The sequence below is a fragment of the Mytilus trossulus genome, unplaced genomic scaffold (genome assembly GCF_036588685.1).
Source record: "Mytilus trossulus isolate FHL-02 unplaced genomic scaffold, PNRI_Mtr1.1.1.hap1 h1tg000210l__unscaffolded, whole genome shotgun sequence".
Taxonomy (NCBI): domain Eukaryota; kingdom Metazoa; phylum Mollusca; class Bivalvia; order Mytilida; family Mytilidae; genus Mytilus; species Mytilus trossulus.
In genome coordinates, this window is record NW_026963310.1 from 2,959,788 (window position 1) to 2,979,367 (window position 19,580).

The following is a 19,580-nucleotide window of genomic DNA, read 5'->3' on the forward strand; positions in this document are numbered from 1 at the left end:
TGTTATATTAATAAAATTATGTTCTCTCTATTCACATTGCTACCCAAACATCTTAAAAATACTACATTGTATTGAAATGAAAATTCAATGACTTTCTATCAAAGAATCCTGATCATATTCTGAGATTTTAAAAAATGTTTCCTTATTAATAATTCATTTTAAAGCAGAAAGATCATTTTGACATGGACAATTGTATGACATTATTTTTGATCTTTCAATTTAAATATGACTTTATTATTATTATAATGAGTTGGCCTTGTATGTATGTTTCTTTATTATCTTCTAGTAAATCACACCCAAAATGAATGACTGACGGACATATATACACAACTTAATGAATAATTGAAATCAAAAGGTTTGCGTTATAACAAAGTTTGCGTTACAACGCAAACATAGGAAGAAAAATTAAAAAAAAAATGTGTGGCGCTAATACGCTTCCGTAGATAACAGCATTAGAAACGACTAAAACACGAAAAAAAACCACAAGAGGACGTATTTTATTACAACAAAGTAGTTTATATAAATACGTCCTTGTAAAATAGATTAGATTATTGATGTATGACGGATACTTGATACTATATTACACAACATAAAAACATGTAGATAAACCTGTTCCGAACTACTAGGTAGGTCAATATTAGATAACTATATGTTCGACTGGACATTTAAATGTTTGTTGTTCACTGTCATTTTATGAGTTTGTTAATAAATAAATAACGTCATCACAAAGAATTCTAAAATTAGTTCGGAAAACCTACTGATAACAATATTCTGTCAGTTTGTATGGTAAGTTTTGTCTTTCTTTATAATTATATATCAAATATTCATATACACACAAAAATAAAACTTAGATTATACATGACAAACTGGATATTATCATTTCTGATGCATTTATTTGTGTGTTCTAAGTTGATAGAACGTACAATGCATTCTTTCTTAAACCAATAGACAACTTTCGAGTTCATCCGTCAACGGAAAAAACTCGTCAATTATACGCGCCTTTATCGCAGTCATCTGTGCGTTTAGGGGCGTCGTCACTTCCTTACAAGGTTGAGCGAGTGGTTGGAAAATTATAATTCTATATTGTACGAATTATTCGGCAAATTGAATTCTAAAAATAGACAATCAACACTGCTGTCATTAGGGAATTGTCAGTAAGTACCTACAGAGCAACCATTATTTCTAGTTTATCCTGCACAAAAACGATCACTAAGACGCTTGATGAACGTAAATAGTGCAGGGATACAGGCGAGCCCCTCTATCTGGTAAATGACGTCATAAAGGCGTGCATAATTGACGAGTTTTTGCCGGTGACGGATGAACTCGAAAGTGGTCTATTGAAAAAAGTTATAAATAAATTTCATGTTAATTCCATGTAATCATATTTCAAACCGAAACCGAAAGAAAAACATACAATGTAGGACTATTTTCAATTTAATATGTATAAATCGGTCTTCGCCATTCGCTCAGGCCATTCGTGTAAATGTGACAGGACGAAAGTGGCGTATTTGCATGTCCCAAATCAGGAGCCTGTAATTCAGGGGTTGTTGTTTGTTTATGTGTTTCATATATAATTTAGTTGTTCATTCATTTTTTTAAAATGATTAATTCCGTTTCTCGTTTGAATACACCACTTTCGAGTTCATCCGTCACCGGAAAAAAAAACTCGTCAATTAGGTGCGCCTTTGTAAAATCAAAAAAAATACTAAACTCAGAGGAAAATCAAAACGGAGAATCACATGGTAAAATCTAAATTTAATGACAAAACACATCAAAAACGAATGGACAACAACTGTCATAATACTGACTTGGTACAGGCATTTCCAAATGTAGAAAATGGTGGATTAAACCTGGTTTTATAGCGCTAATACCTCTCACTTTGTACGACAGTTTCATAAAATTCTGTTATATTTACATTGAACTCAACAGATAAAATAAATAAAATAGTCAAAATATGGGTACAGCAGTCGTCATCGTGTTACAATTTTTAAAGAAACAGTTTCGCGTGTCTGAAAATTTATACGACATTTTTTTGTCGTTCAATGTTTATGCACATTCAACTTTAAAATTTCACATTGGTAATGTTAGCATACAGGGTTAGAAATAGTCCAAAAGTTCCATAGAATTTATAAGAATTCACATATAGTTCATTCCACTACGTTATTAGATAATTTTGACGTTTGTGGTTCCACGTACTTTCTAATTTATAATGGTAATATAACATAATGACATATAATAGAACAATAACATACTGACCGAATCTTTTAAAGTACAGAGTCACGTTATAAGAACCAACGAAACACAAAAAGTCGCAAATACAAAACACACAAGCAAAAATGTAAGATAATACAAACACTTTGACGGGATGTAAAAGTACCGAGCCACGTTAAATAAATATCACAGAAAACAATCAAACAGTAAAAGTAATATTTATAATAGAACAAAGACCAATAAAAACAACAATATAACACGTTATAATAAAATTGAGAAAGGAAATGGTGAATATGTCAAAGCGACAACCACCCGACCATAGAGCAAACAACAGCCGAAGGCAACCAATGGGTCTTCAATGTAGCGAGAATTCCCGCACCCGTAGGTGTCCTTCAGCTGGCCCCTAAAATATGCATAATAGTACAGTGATAATGGACGTCATACTAAACTCCGAATTATACACAAGAAACTTAAATTTAAAATCATACAAGACTTACAAAGGCCAGAGGCTCATGACTTGGGACAGGCGCAAAAAAGACCATCCTGTATTGTTAGCTCACCTGGCCCGAAGGGCCAAGTGAGCTTTTCTCATCACTTGGCGTCCGTCGTCCGTCGTCGTCCGTCGTCGTCCGTCGTCGTCGTCGTCCGTCGTCGTTAACTTTTAAAAAAAATCTTCTCCTCTGAAACTACTGGGCCAAATCAAACCAAACTTAGCCACAATCATCATTGGGGTATCTAGTTTTAAAAATGTGTGGCGTGACCCGGTCAACCAACCAAGATGGCCGCCATGGCTAAAAATAGAACATAGGGGTAAAATGCAGTTTTTGGCTTATAACTCAAAAACCAAAGCATTTAGAGCAAATCTGACATGGGGTAAAAATGTTTATCAGGTCAAGATCTATCTGCCCTGAAATTTTCAGATGAATCGGTCAATCGGTTGTTGGGTTGCTGCCCCTGAATTGGTAATTTTGAAGAAATTTTGCTGTTTTTGGTTATTATCTTGAATATTATTATAGTTAGAGATAAACTGTAAACAGCAACAATGTTCAGCAAAGTAAGATCTACAAATAAGTCAACATGACCAAAATGGTCAGTTGACCCGTTTAGGAGTTATTGCCCTTTATAGTCAATTTTTAACCATTTTTCGTTAATCAAAGTAATCTTTTACAAAAATCTTCTCCTCTGAAACTACTTAGCCAAATTAATCCAAACTTGGCCACAATCATCTTTGGGGTATCTAGTTTAAAAAATGTGTGGCGTGACCTGGTCAACCAACCAAGATGGCCGCCATGGCTAAAAATAGAACAAAGGGTAAAATGCAGTTTTTGGCTTATAACTCAAAAACCAAAGCATTTTGAGGAAATCTGACATGGGGGTTAAAATGTTTATCAGGTCAAGATCTATCTGCCCTGAAATTTTCAGATGAATCCGTCAATCGGTTGTTGGGTTGCTGCCCCTGAATTGGTAATTTTGAAGAAATTTTGCTGTTTTTGGTTATTATCTTGAATATTATTATAGTTAGAGATAAACTGTAAACAGCAACAATGTTCAGCAAAGTAAGATCTACAAATAAGTCAACATGACCAAAATGGTCAGTTGACCCGTTTAGGAGTTATTGCCCTTTATAGTCAATTTTTAACCATTTTTCGTAAATTAAAGTAATCTTTTACAAAAATCTTCTCCTCTGAAACTACTTGGCCAAATTAATCCAAACTTGGTCACAATCATCTTTGGGGTATCTAGTTTAAAAAATGTGTGGCGTGACCCGGTCAACTAACCAAGATGGCCGCCACCGCTAAAAATAGAACATAGGGGTAAAATGCAGTTTTTGGCTTATAACTCAAAAACCAAAGCATTTTGAGGAAATCTGACATGGGATAAAAATGTTTATCAGGTCAAGAACTATCTGCCCTGAAATTTTCAGATGAATCGGTCAATCGGTTGTTGGGTTGCTGCCCCTGAATTGGTAATTTTGAGGAAATTTTGCTGTTTTTGGTTATTATCTTGAATATTATTATAGATAGAGATAAATTGTAAACAGCAATAATGTTCAGCAAAGTAAGATCTACAAATAAGTCAACATGACCAAAATGGTCAGTTGACCCCTTTAGGAGTTATTGCCCTTTATAGTCAATCTTTAACCATTTTTCATAAATCTAAGTAATCTTTTACAAAATCTCCACTGAAACTACTAGGCCACAATCATCTTTGGGGTATCTAGTTTGAAAAATGTGTCCGATGACCTGGCCATTCAACCAAGATGGCCGCCACGGCTAAAAATAGAACATAGGGGTAAAATGCAGTTTTTGGCTTATAACTATGAAACCAAAGCATCTAGAGCAAATCTGACAAGAAGTTAAATTGTTAATCAAGTCAATATCTATCTGCCCTGAATTTTTCAGATGAATTGGACAACTGGTTGTTGGGTTGCTGCCCTCCAATTGGTAATTTTTAAAGAAATTTTGCCGTTTTTGGTTATCTTGAATACTATTATAGATAGCGATAAACTGTAAACAGCAATAATGTTCAGCAAAGTAAGATCTACAAATAAGTCAACATGACCTAAATGGTCAATTGACCCCTTAAGGAGTTATTGCCCTTTATAGTCAATTTTTAACAAATTTCATTAATTTGGTAAATATATGTAAATTTTTACCAAATATAGTTCTCTGTTACTAATGGGCAAAGTTCATGATAGATATAATTGTAAGAAGCAAAATCGTTCAGTAAAGTAAGAACTTCAAACACATCACCATCACCAAAATACAATTTTGTCATGAATCCATTTGTGTCCTTTGTTTAATATGCACATAGACCAAGGTGAGCGACACAGGCTCTTTAGAGCCTCTAGTTTGTGAAGTTAATACGGAAAATTTATCAACAATGTCTTGGTACCTTCAGATGAACTTTTTTAGAAAAAAGACTAGACATTCTTTTACATACGTACCTCTGATTCATCAACTTTCTGCTCAGACACTGATGACGTTTTACAAAGTCTGACACCTTAGTTGGCTTTATGTTTTTTTTTTTTTATTTAGGTGAAGGTCATTTCATCGTTTAATATTTGTTTTACCTAGGTGGCAAACATTGAAAGAAAATGGATAAACAACAGAAGCAGCGTACTTTTGAAAACGAAAAAAAGTGGAAACATTTTCTATCTAGTATCAAGAGAGTGCATAATTTTCAAACAAACAATGTATGTTTAAATTCTAAAATTAATACAAAATGTCTGGCAAATGAATTTGCGAACAAGTTGTTAAAGAAGAAAGGCGGATTTATTGAGATTAGTGGAAGTAAAAATACAATGGAAGCGTATGAACATTTTAATGTTAAAGAATCCAAAACCCAACCACACAATATGGATTTTAACGACAGAGATCAGGTGGGCATGTCACGGGCAGACACATGGCCAAAAGAAAGATCTAAATATATAGAACCATATAATATTTCTGATACTGATTCTGCCTGCCGCAAGCTTAGTTTCGAAACAACGAACACAATAGTTTGTGAGTCGTCCGACGAAGAAATGAGTCCGAGTATTTTAAAACCAATTCCTTCGGAAAAGTTCGGTTACCATTGGAAATCACAGCCTCGGTTTGATATTCTAAATGAAATAGATTTGAGTCCAAGTAAAAAAATCAAATTTGAAAAGGAACTATTCGCAGATAAAACTATGGAGAGCCGAACAGAACAAGCAACAGGAAGTTCAAAAGAGGTTCATGAAAAATACGAGCAAGAGAAGGAAGCAACTAAATTAGACAATAACGAACCTGGCACAATATCGATGTCTCAAGACAATGTGTCGAGCCATGTGGGAAATGTCAAAATTAATCGGAAAATAGATATCGTTACAAATCCAACATCAATGAAATCAGATATTGATAATTCATACAGGGATACAGTCCGGAGAATCGAAAAGTCAACAGACTTTTCGGAAGCTTTGGGAGATGGGGGGATGGATGGCTCAGCAGAACCAGGAGCAGATACAGTGATAGCGGTGCAGGTAGAAAACAGAAAAGGGACGACAAAAAATAAGGTCGACAATAGGCCTGTCACACTACAAGTGTCAGCAGACGATATTTGCCATATTAAGGCAAATTTTGAAATTAATCGTTTACGAGATCGAAATGAAAATATTCCAAAGTCAAAAAAATCTGACATTGATAAACCATACAGTAAATGGACTATACCAAATATTGCAGAATACTTTGATTTTGATAAATCAGTTCGAAAAATTGAAATGCCGACATATTTTGCCATTGGTGCTGAAAAGGTGTCAGAAAATATTCAATTAGAATTATTTCAAAAACTTCAAGTTTTTAAGTCTGTGCAAAAACACAAAAGCAAGCAAAATAATGATAAGGAAAGTATTTCACATTTAAAGTCTCTCACGGTAACAGAATGCGGAAGTAGGCTGGTATTAGACGCGTTACTTATTCCACTGTGTGCATCGTTAGGCTTAAACATCGAGGTAGATAAAAATATAAATTGCAATTTTCTCCCGAACTGCAGATTTGATTATTGCATAGCTAAAGATGATAAACTAATTGGATGTGTGGAAACAAAAAGTATCAAAAGTTTGAACGACAGCGCCGTTGCGCAGGCTTTGCTGCAATTGGTAATCTTGCAGACGAATTTATTACGAGTTGATGACCCCTTGACCGCCAAATGTCCATTATTTGCTGTTGTTACTGATGGACATAGATTTGTTTATATTCAACTGCAGGAGTCTGTATTCAAATTTGAACACGAAGGAGAAAAGGTTAAAGTTCGCGAAATCGCACATGAAGACGATGTTAAGTGCATTTTAGAACAAATCGGTTACCTAATGAATGAAGCAACCGCTGCACTATTAAAAGGCAATAACTTGGGTTCTTGTACAGTGATAGAGACAAACTCAACGAGTTCAAATAATTTAGTGCCAAATGTAATTAATTTAGATGATCAGAAAAGTGAGAACCCGCATATAATTGTCATTGACTGAGCCATGCGGATAAATAAATTGAACATTAAATCATGTAATCGAAGTATAAACTCGTGTTTGAGCTTTTCATTTTGTCATTTGATCAATCTACTGACAGTACTGTAAATTCAGAAATTATTGCGTGCATTCATTATTGCGAATTAGTCATTTTAGACTTAAACGCGATTTTGATTTTAACGATTTGGGGGCAAATCCTGCTTAATTCACATTTAAACTAATCTAAAATACCAGTTTTAATTATTGCGTTTACAACTCGTCTCAATTTTTGCAACAATAAATACCTCGCATTAATTGCTGAATTTACAACTAAAATATAGATCTCTGATTTCGTTATATTACATATGAGTAGTATAATGAAATCAAAAATCTATATTTTAATAAGATTGTCATTTGATTAGAGACTTTCCGTTTTGAATTTTCCTCGGTGCTCAGTATTTTTGTTATTTTTCTTTTCACTGATACTAGTTTTTCAATTATCGAAAGTGAAACAATCTTGTCTCGTGTTCTTATTATGTTGGAATTTTCGATTTGATCCGATTTGCCTCCTATTTTTAGTATCAAGTTTAAGCCACTACATATTGATCGAGTTTTCGTTGGCATTTTAAAATTCCAAGAGAAAAAAGGACTTCAATCGAAACTCAAATCATTTAATATTTACAAGAATAAAACTTTGAGTAGACTAATAAATGGAAACATAGAAATATAAGGGTTCCGGGTTTATTCAGCATACTGTAGAACTGACGACAGGAGATATATTTTGTGTTGTTGTAAACTTTTTAAAGATATGTTACCCCATGATGTTTGTTATTTGTTTATATTTATCATATGTTATGTCTATTCTGTAATTAATCTCGATATAATGTATATGTCAATACAAATTTTATAAATAAAGAGGAAGTGTATTAAAATTCAAACGAACTTACCACAATTACATAGTTTGTTATTATCTCCCATTTCAACGTAATAAGTACTTTACAAACGATAGCTCGATAGTTGATTTGATATGCAGAATATATTTTAAATAATACAATTATTGATACGCATTGAACATTTATAATAAGCAGTGTGTTGTATTGTATTTGTGCACCAAAGACAATTGATATGTAATGTACACAAAGCTATCATAATAGTTCATCATATAAGACAAGGTTACGAAGTACAGTTTTGGAAATTTAAGAATTCATGATTTAAAGTGTTTGGAATTCGCAAACATGATAGACATTGCATATTATTTTCTTTGGTGACCTCAGGTACCCTTGTAATGAATAGTAGATATTAATCTAGTGTATATAATTCTACTGTGATGGTATACCCTAGATTAGTAACTTTTAAATGTATTTCCCTATACACTATCCACTAGATTTTAAATGATTTTATTCATTAATCACTATACCTGGACTTTTAATGTTGTTGCAAAGAACCCCAACATCTTCCGAGTGCTCACAGTTTTCTACTCCCCAACCTGCATGTGAACAATACTTTAATTTACTTTCACTTCCCGTGCACTTCATGTCATCAAGCCATGTTGTACCGCTGCCGTCATCTACTGCATTTCCTAATGAAATTCCATTGCTATTAAATATAAAAATGTATATAATGTAAAATTGATGTAAACTGTATATGGCAGAAATGGTTTTGATCCACCTTAACTATTGAGAAGTAGATGTAGTGAAATAAGGTCTTTCTCAGTCAAAAATGATACGAATCATACATGTACCATTATTTTATTTTAGATATTATTGTATTCCTTAAACGTTTAATACGATGCTACACACTATTGATGGAATGACATATATTGTCAGTTTTACGGCAAGAGTAAAAAGCAACAACGTCGTGCAAAGTGGGATATTTCTTATTTTTTTGTTATTTGTGAATGTTTCTTCTAATGACTTTAAAACTATAGATAGTGTATATATTGGTGATTATTTTTCTTAATAAAAGCGAGAAAAGGTAAAATTAAAATCAAAACGTACGTAAAGAGAGAAACAATTTAAATACTATCAAAAGTGAATGAATGCAATATATTACCTATGACACGAACTTCTTGCGTTGACAGTTTATAATAGAATTACCATGTTTTAAGAAAGATGAAATGATAACTACAGACATATTAAATTTCAAATTTTGTTAACTTGAACAATGAACCACGTATCTTCTTTAAAATATTAAGTATATTTTTCCTTGACAATCTACATGATTTCCTTTTCAAACTAATATCATTTTCTTTTTACAAGAATGATATGCTTGATATAACCGCGTATCATGTATACAACTAAGTGAAAACATTTGCGGATTATTTAAGTTGCAGTATGTATATACCTAAATCCAAGTTGTCTACAGACCACTCTAGCGTCGTTGTCATCAAAATCATCATCACAGACTGTACCCCAGACACCATTATAATAAATTTCAAGCCTTTTTGAATTGTCCAACCTTACATCACCTAAAACATTTATAACTGCAGTCAATTGTCTTAGTTAGTTTAACGAATTCCTTTAATTTGAAGTCCGTGAAAACTTGTGTCACTTTTTTATGTTTACATTTAAAACTAAAACTGGCTTTACAGTTAGATTGATAGGCAATTTTAATATTCATCATCATTTCATGATAATTGAAAAACAATGCTGTTTTTTTCTTTTATCTCTTTCAAACCTAGATGTCTTTCTATTTAAACACCATTCATTCGATACAAATAATTAACGTCAGCGTTGGAAACGCTTTGTACTGAACAATGCACACTACACCAATGAACAATGAAGGTTTACAACGTTAAAATAGATATTTGTAAAACCAAACTATATTGAAGTATGTAACGAATAATATGTCCCCTTCCGGATGATTATGACTAATCTGTACATACCAATAACTCATAGTCAATCAGAACCATCCATTGATTACTGCTGAAATTCGTGTATAACTTGTTGTTAATTTCTGTGTCACGTTGGTCTCTAGTGGAGAGTTGTTGCATAAGCAATCATACCACATTTTCTTTTTTATATTGTCACAACCTTTGACACTCGTTGTAATCGAGGAAAGGAGGAATTTGATTTTTTAAATATCAATACTATTGCCAACGGATTGATTTTTTTTCCCGTTAATCACTCATTCCAATTCGTAAGCCCCGTAAACTACTCGTAAACAGTTGATGTATGGTGTGTTAAATGATTACAACTGGATTATGCGAGTGCTTGTTTGTTGCTTTAATGGCACAGTGTTGGCGTTCGGAATTGTAACGACTTATTACAGAATTTTTTTTGTATTGTCACAAGTATTATGAATAAATACGTATATTTGACATATTCTTAGGTATTGATTATGATTTGGGGATATATATATTTAAGCTAGGAAATCATAAATATCCGTAACACATGACAACAATTTGGAACAAATATTTTTTTTTAAATTATCAGAACAATCTATTAAAAGGTAGTAAATTGCCCTAAGTTATTCCTCATAGCTGTCCATGCAAACATGTACCATGATTTTCAATGCATTGCATGTGCTGACTGTTAATTTAGCGTTATAACTCGTTTTTAGACATTTTATTTCATTTTTGTTCAACAGCTCGAATTTGTGAAAATTTTGCAATCCATAAAAATTTGCGAAAAACACATGTGTATTTTAAGAGGGTATCAGTGTTAATAAACTTCAAATCTCACCCGAACTCTGTGCTTGAATCAAATGTGCTAAAATAACGCCAGATATTATTTTATAAAATACCATTATTCTGCAAAAGAAAAAGGAAACACAGAAGCATATCAACAATATTCTTCTAAATTATATTTAATTAATTAATTATTAATATTGAAATGAAATAACTTGGATTTAAAAAAAATAGCAAGGTAGAGTTAAATTCTGGATGGTCGCCAATTGATGGCATTCACATTGTGTCAACCTAAACAAGCATTGCTGCGTAGTCAAATCAGGAAAGGATATAATACACTAAATGTAACTTTTATACAGACTAAATTAGAAATGGAAGAGGTCTCCCCGGAGTGATTTAAATTCTTTAGAATGAAAACCATTGACAACGCAATGGCAAATACGGTAAAGGAACTAAAGACAAAGAACAGTACTAAACAAAAAATCAAAAAATAAAGACTGAGCATTAAAATAAAACTTGTTATTTCAACAGTTTACCCCAAATAAAACATACATATTGACACGTTACTATCACCGAAGTTTATGTATTAAAGTTAACAATTGTTAAATAGTTACGTTACGTTTCAGATCTTGTCTAGGTGATTATATTTGTCGCTTTTCATTTTGTTTTATCTTTATAGAAATTCAGGTCAATTGAGGATGCCTTTCCTTTAATGACAATGCTTTTTTATAAGACATCATCTGAACATTGGTCCGTTTGTTTTGTAGATATTGTCTCTAAAGATTTTTTATTTTTCATTGTAATACTCAACCAACCGTGCCTAACGTAAAAAGAACCTGACAAATCAGTCAAATCGTTGATGAACTTTTAAGCAATGTGATTGTTTGTTGAATTTATTTGTTATTTTTTTTTTCTCTCTATTTATAATAGTTGTGATGATTATTAAAGACAAACACGCAGTTCCACCATGACATCGATCATGGTGGTTAATATGCAAAGGTTGTCTCATGTATCAACTTTGCTGTTAACAGTTTTCGTCTGTCTCCTTTAATTAAAAAATGAAGGACGATATATTGGCATGAACTCAAATACCCAAATGTGTTTTGGAAAATGCTTACACGTATGAAGTGGGATTTCGATGGTATTTTTACTCTGACACATGAACAACGTGACAGTTGTTTCACAAGTGGTCGTTTGTTATGTCCCTATTTCGACTAACTGTGAAAATGTTAATATAAGTTATATTTTACCAACCGGTGGTCATACTTATTCAAGGGTTATACAGTAAAAGTTCTTGGATGACAATGTTGATATGTCATAATCAACCTTGTAATATATGCCAACAGAAACAAAATATGCATGTTTGTTTCAACAATGGAAAACTCTCTTTAGTTAAAAACAAATGGTATACGAGTCGATGTTCTCAAAAACAGTACAGGAAGAGCACTTCGATATATAGTAAACGGTAAAAATAGCATACCATGCAATCTTTTACAAGCAGAAACAAAACAACAACAAGTTACATGGCGTTGTAAGTTTGTTTTAGATTTACGAGTTTGATTGTCCCTTTGGTATCTTTCGTCCCTCTTTACATAAGACCTTGTTCTAATTGACCCAAACTCGGTGTTGTGTGTGTGTAATTCACATGTAAATTAAACACATTTACGTTTCTATTGATAAAACGCAATGTTTAAATGTGCATGTACATGATGTAGTTAAAATCATGTTTTGTCTACATGTAGTCAATAGTGAATGAAGCACTTCTTTGGTTAAGTGTACACAGAACAAGGTATTCACAACATACATTTTACCCTGTATATTTAATGAAGTTTATTTTTAAATACAATTAGTTATGTAGTTTTTTACCGAATTAATTGTCTAACCTTGATATATTAATTGGTTTGTTATATAAAAAAACCTTTTAGGTAGCCTTATTAGGCAGCATCAATTTAACTACATGCGGCAAGGGGGGTTATATGTTCGACACGGATTCTTTTCGCGCAAAGCACGAACATTTTTATTTACTTTATCAAAGCTATCAATAAAATAGTTTTGTTCAGAATTTAACACTATAAGGTATGGTGAAAGTCTGGATTTAGAAATATTTTTCCTCATTGAACATGTTGACCAGAAAATTGTTTCATCCGTTTTAGAATCAGAATATTTTTATGGAAAAAAAAAATTCCCTGAATCGGGACTCAAAGCATTATCATTGCCAAACGCATAATTCATTTGAAAATGTCTTCCCGAAATTCTGGTACTCGAGACATCTTTAAAATAGGTGTTAATCATCAAAATGACCTTCATTACTGCTAGACAAGTTGTCCAAGAAATTTTAATTCGATTATATGTAATGAACATTTAAATGACATAGTTTTTAAATGTGAACAAAACTGATGTACAGGTAACAAAACCAGGTGTATAGATGTGAAAAAATTTAATGTGAAACCAACTTCATTACATGTTAACATATTTACTGTAAATGTTGTACAGCATAATTTGAAAGATTTCACAAAGTGACACAAATGATTTCAAATGTTTCTTGCCAAATAGCAACATTAGAAATACATTTCAATATTAATTGTCAACTTCGCAGCGTAGATATTTAATATCAACTTCATCAGTTATGTTATCAACACAGTAAGAGGAAGACAAAGTCCAGTTCATTTTCCTAGAACACTTATTAACATGTCATGTTTCCATTTATAGAGCACGGTAATTGGGAATGTTTGTATTGATTTTTTAATTTTATTTGAAAACAGTATATTGTAGAATACTCCAATCATAAATGTATATTGACTTGGTCAGTATAATCTATCATTTAAGGATGTATGTATAGTTTATACTCGTAAATTTAAAGAATGATGACTTAAACAAATGAGTGTGAGATACAATATTTAGGCGAAGAAAAAGGGTTTTACTGATAATTGGTTACAAGCATTCATTTATTTATGATGAACAGAAACAATAAACAATTGGACAATTCAATTCACCCGGACAGTCAGTTTTACTAATGGTTGGAAGATGCCTTCTGTTTCCTTATAGTACTTAAAATCAATTGTTCTAATCGCTGACTCAAATAAACAGCAACAAAAAACGGCTAATATGTATTAAGACCTCAAATATAAAGTTTTTTTTTTTTTAAATATATGGCACGATTTTAATCTTTGAAAAAGGTGATATCACACTGGCCATAAAAATCGTATGGCCTTTTTTCCTGAAAAAAATAGAGACAATATGCATTACTTTTCGGTAAATGTTGTTAACTATACCGACATATGACGTCGTTTCATACATGTTATTTAATATATCTTTTACCTTATCATTTGTCGAATGTAAATCATAAACCTTTATTAAAAACGAAACTCATTTTTTTATCTACAATAAATGTATTTGAAAATACTTTCCACTTAACCTCTAGAGCAATTTGCTGAAGATTTAACTGAACAGTGAAGGCTACTCTAATTCGTTCGAGGCACACCATGTAATTCCTAGGTCAACTGTGCAAGTGTATACCTTAAATGTTAAGAGCGCACACATAATGTATGTGAACATTAGTGCATGTCAACTTCCAAAAGCGTTATGGATATGTTCCCGTTGTTGTACTCATAAGCTTTTGTTCTTAATCTGACTTCTACCTACTACCGACTTAAAACAATACGCTAACATTGTACAATGTTGTATTGCTTAAAACAGTGACAAGATTTGCTATATTCCACTGAATGCATGATCAATGGTAAAAGAATCTTCGTGTGTTCTCTAAATAACTAGTTTTTAATTCTATTTTCTATATCCCCACATTACATATAAGTATTATATAAATTCATTCAAACCATACATGTTAAAAGTATAAAAGTGAGTGCTACAAACTACAGTCTTGAATTAGCCTAAATTGTATGAAGTGTTAAAATGTCAATAATAATTAGGACAAACACAGTCTTAGACTCTTTCATATTTCCATAATATCATACAAACAATTTGAAATGTTTTACATTGTTCGCATGATAGTGTTGACTATAAGAAGTAGTCACACTTAGTATAAGTGATTTTGTAACGATCATGTTTTGGTTTATAATACTAATTGTGATTAATTTTAAAAGGATAAAAGTAAAATTTACCTACAAATTCGTTGATAACAACCACATTTGTCAGTCACTTCCTCGTCCAATATGTTAATTAATATGTTTTAAACATAAAGAAAAAGATGTATAGGATTGTCATTAATTTTCATATTCCAAATATACACTGTTTATAGGCACTTCAACATCTTTCAAGTGTCAATTTAGAAAAGGAAATGAAATGGTGGAAATTACTTGAGTTCTTTTGAAACAAATTTTATCTTTAACCAAATCTTTTCCAAATCATTATCTGTTCGATTGTTTTTAAGTGGAAAATAAATAAGTTCATTGCAGTAGATTTAGCAGGTTAACTTTTTTTTGTTTTTTTTAATCTATAGATCATGTAGATGGAAGAAACAAAAAACAGGTTATGATGTCTTAAACAGTAGTAGCTATTTTATTTTTAAATATTGTGTTAATGCGTTATGTAAGGGGTGTTTTCATATCAAACCTGCCTGATGTATCAAGTACAGTCATTTTGGGCAAAAAACATTATATAAGTTTTAATAGATACAACATAGATATATGTTTTTGTTGTTTTGTTCTGTTTTTCACAAGAAGAACGAAGCATGTGTAGCTTTTCAATGTAAAACAATCTTTATCATTTAACCATTTATCCTAAATGAGCAGGGTCTATATGCAATCCTGTACAGTAATAGAATACATATCTCATTGTATACTTCCTTGTCATCAAATTTTCATTCGAACTGTATTGTATATGAAGGAAGATAGTGATCATTTCAGTTGTGTTAAGTGAAAATACCAAGTACCATCAGTTGTATATTTATAGATATTCAATTATTGTAAATTCCCAAACAATAGAGAGATTTTCCTTAAATCGGAATACTAATCAGGTAGATACGAATTTCCAGAAGATTGTATTTAAAACAAAAAATGCAATAAAATAATGGAATGCTTATAGTATATACAATCAAGAACGAATGTATGTTATTATTATATTCAGGTTATTTGGACTGAGCATATCTTTATAAACTGCAAGACAGTTTCGGAACATTTATGAATTGGATCAAAGACCGTACTTATCCTATTAATGTATGCATTAATCTTGTACAGAGCTATTTCATATTAAAATTCCAATTTTAGTTTTTATTTCTTTACAAATGACGTCAGTGTGTGTCTACTTACCATTCCGAAACAGTGAAGTACGTAGTCTTCAATCTTTTTACTTTATGAACTGTTTCGAATCTTTTCATTGCTTTTTCATGTTTTTGTTTTAATTGTCTTTTGAATCGATCTATGTTTTGATTGCAATTTTGGTATTGTTATTTCTTTCTGCTATACCTATATTTTGGAATTAAAAGTCTTCAATTTGTATTCTCAAAATATTTTGTTTGAAGTTTTTTGACTTTGTACCTGAGACCATATGACTTTGAAGGTAACAATTATAGGTCACCGTCATGCATTTAAAACTTAACAAAACCAATGCTATATACATGTAGTAAACTATAAAAGCCTTAAAAAAAAATTGTTAAAGAAATCAAACGTGAAACCAAACGGCCTTATTAATGTTTAAAACAATTAACAGAAACAAAAACAAACAGATTTGTAAACAGCCGACTAAGCTCAAACTCCTGGAAGTTCTTTACGAGTCTAACAATGTGAATCCACACAAAAAATATACGTAGAATATCGAAGCTAATGAAAAAGCATTTTTTTTTTAATCCAAACATGCAACAAAGCATATGTCACATGGAAGTCTAAATATATTCCAGTTAACAACTAGGATAACTTTGTGAAAAATTAGAAGCGGAAAAAGTACAATATATAAAAGAAGATGTGGTATGATTGCCAATGAGACAACTGTTCACAAGAGACCAAAATGACACAAACAGTAACAACTATATGTCATATTACGGCCTTCAACAATGAGCAAAGCCAATGCCGCATAGTCAGCTATAAAAGGTCCCGATAAGACAATGTAAAACAATTCAAACGCGAAAACTAACGGCCTTATTTATGTAAAAAATGGAACGAAAAACAAATATGTAACACATAAACGAACGACAACCACTGAATTACAGGCTCTTGATTTGGGACAGGCACATACAAAAATAATGTGGCGGGGCAAGTACACCATTGCACATACACTAAATATGTTTTTTTGGTCTGTGTAACAAATATAAGAAAGAATTGTAGATCGTAATAAACATTTGACATTATGTGTTAAGAAATAATAAATTCATTTGTAATAGTATATCAACATGCACATGCATCAATTTCACTATCACTTTCATAATTCAAAATGGCGAACCATGATTGTGTGTTTGTTTTTCCTGTGTCTGTGTTTATATTTTGATTGAACTCTTTTTTCTACTTTTTTACCTAACGATATCTACATCTTGTATGTCTATGTTTTTCATAGATTTCATAAGCACAGTTCGATTCAATAACGTTTCGACATTGCCAAATTCGATGATGTCAACATTGTCTAAATTGATGATCTCGACATCTAGATACATATTAGACATGATTGCAATTTTTAGCACATAACAATTTTTAAGTTGAGTCATATTTGTAAGACACCGTTTAAACATATTGATTGGGTGAAATAAACCTTATCATATCAATGTTATACTTGAATACATGCACAAAAATATATGTCAAACATATCTTCAAACTTGAAATATACACGTAAGTATTATTTTAAAGTCATTGATCTTTAAAACTTTAAACGGAAGACATGTTTATTTAAAATCTAAAAGGTAAATATATATGATAGACGATCTTATGGTTAAGATATCTTGTTTATGAAGGTCGTATTTACTTATCTTTGATGTTAACTACCATGATGCGTGTTGATTTAAAAAGTAAAATTAACCAATTTCATATAGTCTCATAAGATATGGTATATAGATTGCCGAAAGAAAAGGTTCATAAAATTGGAATTCGTTTATGTCTGTTTGTCTTTACTGTTTATTTTCACTGTTTCAAATTAGTTTGGTGTTCATACGGTTGAGGGTGTTTGAGATTAATTTCGAAATGGTATTTTGAATGACGAGTGGTATTACCTTGAACATCATGAACATGTTAAAACAGTTTCATTATTTCAAAGTTTTATCATATTCTCTCAGAAAATTGAATAACTGTTATATAGCATATCGTTTTAGAATAAAGATTTTTGTATTGAAAAACAAAGCTTGAACTATTTTTGTTAAGATCAAATTCCCTGTCTTAATAAAAATATTGAATGGTATCAGCTAAGTTGGTTTTCTAGACCTGTGTTTGATCAAACTCATTTGAAACCGTTATTGTGAAATCGAGTTTACAATTTTAACATGTTAACTGGACCTAGACAATATTGCAATTACATTAATTCGCATATACTGAATTTTAAAAACTAAAATGAAAATTGCAAAAAAGACTTTTAAGTCATAAACATAAAAACAGTTTGTGTGTCAATGAAATCAAAGCTTAAAGCAACATAGTATTCTAACTTGTAGACACTGTATTGTTTGTCAATTATTGGGACAAATTTTTCATAGCAGGTTTTAAATTTTCGTAACTTTCGGTCAACAAAGTCTTTTTCCTCTATCTTCTTTCTATCTTTGTGTCCTCACCGTTCTATTCAATTAAGAAATTGGAGAGGTTTTTTTTCTAATTTGTTTTCAATTTCTTAATTTGGTTTGTCTCCAGAAGTATCATCAATTCATCAATCAGCACTTCGATATTTATATGATTTGTGACAAACCTTTTTAAAAGCGGAAATGTCATTCAAACATTTACTAAATTATTCCATAGATACAAAGATTTGATTAGTAAATATGGCTGTATCTGTAGAAAACGAAGTATAAAATGTATTTCACATAATGATGTTTATGGTAATATTGTGATTGTGTAAGCTCATCCATTTTTCAAACAGACTCATAAGTATAGGTTATCTTACCACATGTACCAATGTTGTGAATATATCTAAGATTATAGTTAACATTGGCATAACTATCGATCTTGTCATCTTCAATTTAACATATAAACTATTTTCTATGAACCAACTATATCAATGTGTCCTTTAGTTTTGATTGCGGAACATAAACCCCTTGGTGAATGATGAAGGATAGTCTAATTTATTGACATTATATCAATATGAAAGAGTTTAGATTAGATGTTCTTTAACATATTTAGATTTTGTTTTTATATTCACATCTGATTCACGCGACCTCTAGAATGGGTAGTTTCAAAAAAGCTTTGAAACCCTGATTTGGTTGCTGATGAAATTGATGTTAATTTTGGAAAATGTTTTTTTTGTGTTGAGCACTTGAGAGCAGAATTCGCGACACTTCATTTTCAAGGACTTGTATTTGTATTAATGAATTTGATTAAGAAATCATTAGTTTGCTATATTTGTGATGGTTTTATTTATCAGAAAGATTTTCAATCCGCTTATGTCGGTGAAAAAATTGCTTGCTCAGGTATGTTGGTAGCAATCATTCAAAACACTGTATGGTTCAAGACAGTCACGCTGAATTAATTTATTAACAATGTTTCAGTCCACAAGAAGAATGACACTGAGTCGACCATTTTTCGTCTTACTCTCAATAACCGTGTATGATTAAAAGGAGAAGCAATATAATAAACCATTGTAACTCAGCCTCTTATGAATAATAAAACGAGTCGACGACTGCGCACCGTTGGATCCCATGGAAAT

At 31.5% G+C, this 19,580-nt stretch overlaps 2 protein-coding genes across 2 annotated transcripts; one reads left to right on the forward strand and one right to left on the reverse strand.

Annotated features, from left to right (window-relative positions):
* The first annotated feature begins 589 nt into the window (after positions 1-589).
* LOC134701008 (uncharacterized) lies at positions 590-7,888 on the forward strand. The gene is made up of 2 exons (XM_063562156.1): positions 590-786; positions 5,289-7,888. The coding sequence occupies exon 2, from the start codon at positions 5,309-5,311 to the stop codon at positions 7,193-7,195; it is 1,887 nt and encodes a 628-aa protein (XP_063418226.1). The 5' UTR covers positions 590-786; positions 5,289-5,308; the 3' UTR covers positions 7,196-7,888.
* Positions 7,889-8,568: 680 nt separating this feature from the next.
* On the reverse strand, positions 8,569-15,075 carry LOC134700940 (galectin-3-binding protein B-like). Its single transcript, XM_063562087.1, has 4 exons — positions 14,922-15,075; positions 10,855-10,922; positions 9,515-9,638; positions 8,569-8,767 (listed from the first exon to the last, which is right to left on the reverse strand). Exons 1-4 carry the CDS (start codon positions 14,942-14,944, stop codon positions 8,569-8,571), a joined length of 414 nt encoding a protein of 137 aa, XP_063418157.1. The 5' UTR covers positions 14,945-15,075.
* Between the last annotated feature and the right edge of the window lie 4,505 nt (positions 15,076-19,580).

Excerpts from the sequence above, each read along its gene's own strand:
- LOC134700940 (XM_063562087.1), bottom strand. The coding sequence starts at position 14,944 with ATGTGGTTGTTATCAACGAATTT. Across the intron at positions 9,639-10,854 it reads GATTCAAGCACAGAGTTCGG|GTGATGTAAGGTTGGACAAT; the intron begins GTGAGATTTGAA and ends TAAATGTTTTAG. Across the intron at positions 8,768-9,514 it reads TGTAGACAACTTGGATTTAG|CAATGGAATTTCATTAGGAA; the intron begins GTATATACATAC and ends TATATTTAATAG.
- LOC134701008 (XM_063562156.1), top strand. The coding sequence starts at position 5,309 with ATGGATAAACAACAGAAGCAGCGTACTTTTGAAAACGAAAAAAAGTGG.